The 9,409-nt window shown below is 41.1% G+C and overlaps 1 protein-coding gene across 7 annotated transcripts in view; it reads right to left on the reverse strand.

Moving 5' to 3' along the window:
• IQCK (IQ motif containing K) overlaps positions 1-9,409 on the reverse strand; it is a 130,683-nt gene that overhangs the window by 119,656 nt on the left and 1,618 nt on the right. For all 7 annotated transcript variants that reach the window (XR_014296125.1, XM_082645644.1, XM_082645643.1 and 4 more), the window contains exon 2: positions 30-94. Coding sequence is in view for 6 of the 7 variants with exons in the window: in XM_082645644.1 (XP_082501770.1) it covers positions 30-94 (65 nt within the window). In the remaining variant the exon portion in view is untranslated. The remainder of the gene's footprint in view (positions 1-29; positions 95-9,409) is intronic.

The raw sequence follows: 9,409 nt of genomic DNA on the forward strand, positions 1-9,409 counted from the left end.
CAGTTAGGTTGGGGCCGGGTGATACTCACAGTAACCACAGCTTCTTGTTTGACTTTATATCCTTCTGGAAAGGGAGGCAGCTCAGCTTCATACTCTGAAGGGAGTGGGGGGGAAAAAAACCCTCAATTCCATACTTCATTACAGCTTGTGGATAATTCCCTTTCCTCTGAATAAAATATCCTTAAATTTTATTTTGGTTGGTGGTTTTCAAAAATGAAAAAACAATTGGCCATTACAGGGTGTTTATTTAAAATGGGTAATGGGCTTCCCCGGTGGCTCCGTGGTTGAGAGTCCGCCTGCCGATGCAGGGGACACGGGTTCGTGCCCCGGACCGGGAAGATCCCACATGCCGCAGAGCGCCTGGGTCCTTGAGCCATGGCCACTGAGCCTGCGCGTCCGGAGCCTGTGCTCCGCCACGCGAGAGGCCACAACAGTGAGAGGCTCGCGACCGCAAAAAAAAAAAATAAATAAAATAAATAAATAAATAAATAAAATGGGTAAGAGATGATTCTTCTCTTGCATGAAAGACTCCAGGCTTTTTTTGAGACTCTTCCCAAGAAGGTAGATTTAGATCTTGCCCACCAAATTATGATAACTACAAGGGATAAAAAGAGCAAGAAAATGAGGAGGGTGGCTAAGGGAAGACACCAATAGCATACAGGAAGGAGAGGGGAGAAAAAGAAGGGGAGAACGTTACGTATAGGGGGGCAGAATAAAAGAGACAGAGGCAAGATGAGCCATCTCAGGCAGACATGGGGATGGGCGTGAAGTTAAGGCTGCCAGATTGGGGTATACGGCTGGAAAAGCAATCCCATAAACCTTGCTAGTCGAAGCATTGTCCACGGACCAGCAGCATCGGCATCCCTGGGGAGTTAGAAATGCAACATCTCAAGCCCCACACCAGATCTGCTGAATCTGAATCTGCATTTTAACGAGACCCCCAGGTAACCTGCATGCAATTAAAATTGGAGAGGTTCTACTGTAAGCTCCAGTAAGTTTCCATCTTGGCTGTACGTTATAATCACCCTGGAGATTTTTGAAAATGCTAATGTCTTGGCCTGACCCCAGAAATTTTGATTCAATAGGTCTGGGGCAAGAGGCTGGGAATCAATATTTTAAGTCCTCCAGCTGATTTTAACATGCAGTGAGTTGGAGAACAATTGCCAGGTTTCAAGACCGATCACTGTCAACCTGCTGGGGAGCTTAATGCAAAGAATATTCCACATAAGTTCTACAGCGTAACAACAACTATTGCTGAGAGAGAGACAGAAAATGCCCATGACTATATTGGTTACACCCCTAAGGGAAAGAATGGTAAAAATATTTCCAGAAAGGTCAATGTTTCAAAGGCAATTGCATAGTTGCTTTGCAGTGATGAGGGAAAACAAAGTTTCTGGGTGAGATGGGGTTGATGCATTTGTATTGGAGGCAAGTTTTATTCCATTACCTAGTTCCTTATCAGGTGGTAGAGCAATTCTCAACTTTTTTTTCAATTCCTAGGTATCAGATTGGGGACTAGTATGTCAGGATGCAGGTTTTAAGCAATTTTGATTCCCAATACTAGCTAGAATAGGTTTCTAGTGCTGTGTAACAAATTACCACAAACTTAGCAACTTAACACAAATTTATTATCTCACAGTTCCCAAGGGTCAGGAGTCTGGGTATGGGTCAGGGTCTCATCAGGCTGAAATCAATGTGTTGGCCATGGCTGTGATCTCATCTGACGGCTGGGGTCCTCTTCCAAGTTCACTGATTGTTGGTAGGACTCAGTTTCTTGTGGATGTAGCTCTGAAGTTCCCATTTTCTTTTGGGTTGTTATGGGGACTGTTCTCAGCACCAAGCGGCTGGCCGCCCTCAGGTCCAGGCAGCTCACTCTTGGATATTTGCTACTTCAAAGCAACAGTAGTCTCTTCTGCTTGAATCTCCCTGATTAGGTCAGGCCCACCTACAATAATCTTCTTAATTTAAAGTCAATTGAGGGAATTCCCTGGTAGTCCAGTGGTTAGGACTCTGAGCTTCCAATGCTGGGGTCCTGGGTTCGATCCCTGGTCGGGGAATTAAGATCCCACAAGCTGTGCAGCGTGGCCAAAAACCAAAACAAATAAACAAAAAAACTACAGATTCAATTAGAAAAAAAAATAAAGTCAACTGATTACACACTTTAATTACATCTGAAAAATCCTTTGACAGCAGTGCCTAAATTAGTTTCTGATTGGATAACTGGGAGGTATGTGCACTAGGGGCCGGAATCTTGGGGGCCATCTGAGAATTCTGCCCACCACAGCAACTCTAGCTCTACCACTTTATTCTTTCCTCTTAAGCAAAAATGTAAATTCACCTTCTTCCCTCAACACACTGAGAATCACCAACACGGTGTGAAAGCTATTCGTTTGGATTTAAGATACATATACATTTATAGCTTTGATTACAAAAGCAATACATGCTTATTATGAGAAAAATTCCAAATAATACGGAGATGGCTTATGTAGAATCTAAGTCATACCTAATCCCATTACAAACCATAACCCTTGCTGGAATTGGCATAGATTCAACCAAAACTTTTTCAATGCATTTACTAACATTTGTATATAATTCACAAATACATTCATTCACTTTAGATCTCCTAGACTAGGTCAAATCATCCAAGCATAGAACTTGATAACACTGTGTCCTTATTCTGCATAACTCACATTAAGTTTTACCCTTATTTGAAATTTGTAAAAATTAATGAGTATCTCTTCTAAAAGACTGTGTTTTTTTGGGGGGGTGGGATGTGGATGTACCTGGGTCTGTTTGTGCTCACCATCACATTCCCAAAGAATATGAAGCTGAATGAATGTACTTTTTTTTTTTTAATTTAAATTTTTTGGCTGCACGGCATGTGGGATCTTAGTTGCCCAACCAGGGATCGAACCCACATCCCCTGCATTGCAAGCGTGGAGTCTTAATCACGCTTGGACTGCCAGGGAACTCAGAAGCTGAATGAACAAAGTAGTGAATGAATGAATAAATGAACAAAACAAACACTACAGCAAGTTACTTTTGACTCTTTATCAATTCATTCATCCATATTTATTGAGAGTCCACTATGTGCCAGAATCCATTCTAGGCGCTGAATCATGGAGCTCGTTCAATACTGCTACTATATAATGTGCTTCATTTATTTAACCAGTGTACTCTTAGTGGGCTTTTAGGTTGCTTCCAATTTTTCATTATTACAAACAATGCTGTGTAAGCATCTTTATACATACATCATTGATCAGAAAGGAGGTACCTTTGTAGGATTAACTCTTAGATGTGGAATTGTTCTTTCAAAGAAAAAAATAATTTAAAACTTGGGCCAAATTGCCAAACTTTCCTCCAAAAGGTTTATAATAATTCACACTCCTAATAGTAAGTCTGCCTGTTTCTCTAGGGTATAACTGATCTCATACATATTTAAAATGATACTTTACTTTTACTTATATTTCTTTAATTATGATTTATTTGCCATTTATATTTTCCCCAAGGAGAAATCTGATGGAAAATATACAAACTTTTTCATCCTACAACCACAAAAGATATACAGTTATATGATTATGTAGAAGTATGGGAAAATACATTTGCCTCAGGACAATCTGATGTGTTTTTTATTTCAAGCCTCTGTAAGATTTAAGAGAATCTGGCATATTTGAGAATTTGTCACTGTCACCTTGCGACTTCAATTTAAAACGTATAATTGATTACAGACTGATGCTTTTTACATTGAAAGCCATATAATTTTGCATGAATTTATTAAATTTGTAAAGAGTACTGAAGAAAAATTTGCTGGTTTGGCATTAGAAATTCTTAAGAAAATCAGGTATATTAAATTTACAAATGTTTACAATCTTTTAGTTACCTAAGCTTGTAAACTGGATTCCAGGTGTCCCCCATTTTTCGAAAGTTTGCTTTACGCACTTCACTTTTACAAAAGACCTACAATAGTACCTGCTTTCGCTAACCAAGAGAAATCCAAAGGGCATTTTTGCTTTAACAGAAAAGGTGAAAAGTGAAAAGAGCGATCAGCGTTTGTTTTGCAGCGAACTGTTACAGAGGAAGTGTGTATTCCGAGCAGTGGAGTGGTACTGCCAAGCTCCTTCCCCTGGAACTACACTCAGCATCTCAGCATCACGCCACCACAGTTTTGAACTGTCTGTGAACATCTGTACTTTTTCTCGATTTATTCTGTGCATCCTTTAGAAAGATGTGTCCTAAGGTAATCATTTCTTTGCTTTATGCCATTTTGGCTTACGAAAGTTTTCACAGCAACTCTCTACTTTTGGGTAGCAGGGAGAACCTGTAATTGGTTAGGGGAATTTAATGTTATATGCATTTTAAACGAACATTAATCTAAGAACAAGTAAACGTAGTTGTTCATTTTATACAACAAAGGCGACATTATGTAAGAGGCAGAGCAGAAAGAACCTATAACCCTGTTGGGGGAACAGAGCCCTTGTGCTCAAATTGGAACCTCCCCACCGCCATGCTCCAGGCACGTGAGGTGATGAAATGTCTTTATTGCTCAGGCCTCTATTAGTCGGGCTTTCTGTGATTTGCAGCTGAACATGTTCCTAAATGAAACAGCAATTAAAATGCAGTGTTCACCAACAGTGGCCTGTTGCAAAGGGATGAACCAGGAAGATGGAGGCTGGAAGTGAATCTAACGAACACTTAGCCAGCATATACTATGGCAAGGGGATGTACAAGGTGCTGGGGGGACAGATGAAGAAGGCAGAAGAGCTTGTGTCCTGGTGAGGGGATGGACAGTAAGAGCCAGTGGTTATAAGATGTGAAAGTGATGCCGTAGAGGGCTGCACTCAGGAAGCACCAAGGAGGGGCTTCAAAATCAGCGTGAAGAATAACAGAAGGCTTTCCAGAAGAGGGGCCACTTGGGCTGAGTTTGAAAGATGAAGAGGAGAAGGCAGAAATGTTCCAGTAAGAGGCAAAGCTTGTGCAAAGGTGCGGAGGAATGGAACAGTGTGGTGTGCTGGAGGAATAGTTTCTTATGGTTAAAGGTACACAGCACAGGACAGTGATACTATGCCTTGTCCCTTACCTAGAGAGTATATTTAAAATGCAGAGCTTAGGGACTCACCCCCAAGGAGTGGGGTGAATCATCACACCACAGAAATCTGCACTTTAGCAAGTATCTGGGATATTGTGATATGGGTGCTCCAGGTCTACACTTAGGAGCACGCTGCTATGTCGCTTAAGGGCTTGAACTTGAGTGTCACACACATGAGTTGCAGTCTGGTTCTACCACTTACTTTGGACACGTTTCCTAAGCTCTCTATGCCTCAATTTCCTTATCTGTTTAAACCACCAAGTTACTGAGAGGTTTAAACAAGAGGAAAAGCAAGCACCTAGCACAGTGCCTGGCACATAAAGGGCAGCTCAGTAAATGTTAGCCATTAGGATGATTTGGACAAATGGTAGGCAATGAATCTAAAAAAAAGAGACAGAGACCAAATCATTAAAGGGCTTAGGTGTTAAGCTAAGAAGTTTATGTTTACCATGAAAGCTGTAAAAATCATTGTAGGTCATGGCATGATGTGATCAGATTTGAATCTGAGAGAGGTTCCTGTAGAAGACAGTCTGGAAGGAAGACTTCCCCAACTAAAAAGCTACAGCAGCAATCCAAACAGGGAGTGGTAAGGGCCATGAGAACTAGGGGCTGAGGAGTTGGGGGTTACAGGAGATGTTGAGCCGGTAGGATCTATAGGGATTGGAGAATGAACGTAGGGATCATGGAAAGTGAAAGGGCAGCACGCAAGATGAATCTGATTTCTGGACTGGGCAGTGGAGTTTATGATGGAGAGTAATTGTTGGCGTTTAGAACAGTGCCTGGGGTCATGCCTGGTCTAGCACTTAAAATAACTCCCAGCACTGGTAGATATGATGATTCATGCATGAGAATGATTTCACTGGAGCCATGAAGTAGGAGCTCATGGGTTGATAAAGGAATGGGAATGACAGTGGTGCGAACACGAGTTCTTTCCAGAAGCTTGGCTAGAGAGGGTACGAGGGATAGACAAGAGCTAGATGACAGGGGTCAAGGGAGAGGTTTTCCCCAAGATGACTGACTAGAGGATGCTTAGAGGGAAAAGCCAGTAGAGAAGTTAAAGATGTTAGAGAGGTGAGTGATAGAGTGATAGAGCAGGATCCTGGTATAGTGAGAGGCACCAAAGCACAGATGCAGGGCTGAGCTGTGCGGGTAGCGGGATAAATACTTCTTCCATATGTGCAGATGCAAATATGTTTGCTGGTCTCAGGAAGCTACAGGATTCCCTCCCCACGCTTGATCGCCTGACTATTCTCAGTGAATGCCGCCTCCATCTGCCAAGTGGGATCACGCCAAGTCAGAGGAGTGGAGTAAAAACTTGGGACTAGCAGATGCAGGCAAAGCGAGAAGGCACTTATGGATGTTGCCCGATAAGCACTGCTGAGAGCCACCTGGTGTCACTTTTCTCCAGCTGTGCTCAGCTGCTGTGCTGGGGGAACAAGCATCGATTCAGAACTGGACCATGTTGTTATCTGGCAAGTGGGAAGAAGGGACCTGATTTCACAACAGCACTGAGCGCTGAGGCCAGAGACTAGTGTTTGGAGTGATGAACCAATGGCAAAGATAAGGATGCCGATGGCAGTAATAGCAGCAATATCAGAATAAAAGACTGTAAGCTCCAAATACTTTGAATCAGTTCTGGTTAAAACCATAGTTAAAAATCATTGTCATAAAAATAAACACATGGGACCTAATGAAACTTCAAAGCTTTTGCACAGCAAAGGAAACCATAAACAAGACCAAAAGACAACCCTCAGAATGGGAGAAAATATTTGCAAATGAAGCAACTGACAAAGGATTAATCTCCAAAATTTATAAGCAGCTCATGCAGCTCAATAACAAAAAAACAAACAACCCAATCCAAAAATGGGCAGAAGACCTAAATAGACATTTCTCCACAGAAGATATACAGACTGCCAACAAACACATGAAAGGATGCTCAACATCTTTACTCATTAGAGAAATGCAAATCAAAACCACGATGAGATATCATCTCACACCAGTCAGAATGGCCATCATCAAAAAATCTACAAACAATAAATGCTGGAGAGGATGTGGAAAAAAGGGAACACTCTTGCACTGCTGGTGGGAATGTGAATTGGTACAGCCGCTATGGAGAACGGTATGGAGGTTCCTTAAAAAACTACAAATAGAACTACCATATGACCCAGCAATCCCACTACTGGGCATATACCCTGAGAAAACCATAATTCAAAAAGAGTCATGTACCAAAATGTTCATAGCAGCCCTATTTACAATAGCCCGGAGATGGAAACAACCTAAGTGTCCATCATCGGATGAATGGATAAAGAAGATGTGGCACATATATACAATGGAATATTACTCAGCCATAAAAAGAAATGAAATTGAGCTATTTGTAATGAGGTGGATAGACCTAGAGTCTGTCATACAGAGTGAAGTAAGTCAGAAAGAGAAAGACAAATACCGTATGCTAACACATATATATGGAATTTAAGAAAAAAAAATGTCATGAAGAACATAGGGGTAAGACAGGAATAAAGACACAGACCTACTAGAGAATGGACTTGAGGATATGGGGAGGGGGAAGGGTAAGCTGTGACAAAGTGAAAGAGCGGCATGGACATATATACACTACCAAACGTAAGGTAGATAGCTAGTGGGAAGCAGCCGCATAGCACAGGGAGATCAGCTCGGTGCCTTGTGACCGCCTGGAGGGGTGGGATAGGGAGGGTGGGAGGGAGACGCAAAAGGGAGGGGATATGGAAACATATGTATATGTATAACTGATTAAATTTGTTATAAGGCAAAAAAAAAAAAAATCATTGTCATAAGCAACTACAAGACTTAATTAGAAGCCTTGGCAGGAAAGACGTTTACTGATACTAATACAGGTGCTTTTGAGAATACAAAGCCCTAGGTTAGCTGTCACTGGAAAGATGAGAAAACTGAAAAACATTCACAAGTAAGTCATCATACGTGCGCGCACACACACACACACACACACAAAGCACTAGCCAGGTAGAATAAAAGTCTTAATAATACCTATTCTGTATCTTATTTTCCTGAAATTGAGTTTCTGATAGGTCTGTTTGCTGTGATAATTTGCTTTTTAAATGGAAATATCCTAAAAGAATATAATACTTAACCTCAAACACAGGTTTATTACAAAGCCTGTTTTTCATGTTTGCTGTGAGAAACTGAATTTACTACGTTTGTTATAGAAAACTGCATTTGTTAGAATGTTTGTTTTAAGAAGCTGGATCTATCATCCAGGTTATAATAGTCATTACAGTGCCTGCGTGTATAAATTCACCATCTTTGACCTCATTAACTTCATTTTGTAACTCTATCACTTTGTAAGTGGCATCAATTCACTTGCTTTTCAGAGCAACAAAACCCTTTGTCTTTGTTTTCTCCCTCCAGGCCTGTTTGAGAAAAATAAACTCCATGATTCTAAAACAAATGCAAAGCATGTTTCTTTGTCAACAATAACGAACATTTATTGAGCACATTCTAAATGCCAGGCACTGTGCAAGCACCTGTGCATACATTATCTTATTCCAGCCTCACAACAGCCATGTGAGGTAGGTACAAGGATTATCCCCTCTTAGAGATGAGGTTGAGCAGCTTCCTTAACAAAACACCACCAGTCAATTGTATTATGAAGAGCTGTTTGGCCTGGAGAAGTGAAAGCTCTGGGGAAAAGACAGCCACAATAACAACCTTCTATTTGGGTGTTTTCATAATGGTAGAGTGACTAGCAACTTGGATCATAGCACAGGAGGGTAAGGAACAAAGGGTAGAAGTTACAAGGAGAACATTCAAGATGAAAAAGGTTTTTCTAGGTCTAATGCAATACAGGAGAAGGAATTCAAGCACTGGGTAGGAGTTGAAATAGATGGCCTTCCAGGGCATCTATCCACTCTGAGTCCATTATTCTCTTCTTCCTTTGTATTTTCCACTTCTCTCAACTCATGGCTCTCTCTCCCTCTACCTAGTCCCATATACTGGTACATTCAGTCTTTCCTCCATTCAACAAACATTTACTGACCTGCACTGTCCAATACAGTGGTCACTAGCCACATGTAGCTGTGTAAGTTTATTAGAGCTTATTAGAAGTAAAACAAAAAATTCAGTTATCAAATTGCATTAATCACATTTCAAGTGCTCAATACCCATATGTGGCTAGTGGCTACCATATTTGAAAGTTCTATTGGACAGTGCTGTTTCAGACAGCTGAAGTAATGATGGTAGCCACAAGAATGAAAAATCTGAGTTCCTGACCTTAAGGAGTTTACAATCTTAGGGAGGAAAAAAAACACCCAGCATTATTAAGAGCAATAT

The sequence above is a fragment of the Mesoplodon mirus genome, assembly GCF_964341445.2.
Source record: "Mesoplodon mirus genome assembly, chromosome: 15".
In the NCBI taxonomy this organism is placed as follows: domain Eukaryota; kingdom Metazoa; phylum Chordata; class Mammalia; order Artiodactyla; family Ziphiidae; genus Mesoplodon; species Mesoplodon mirus.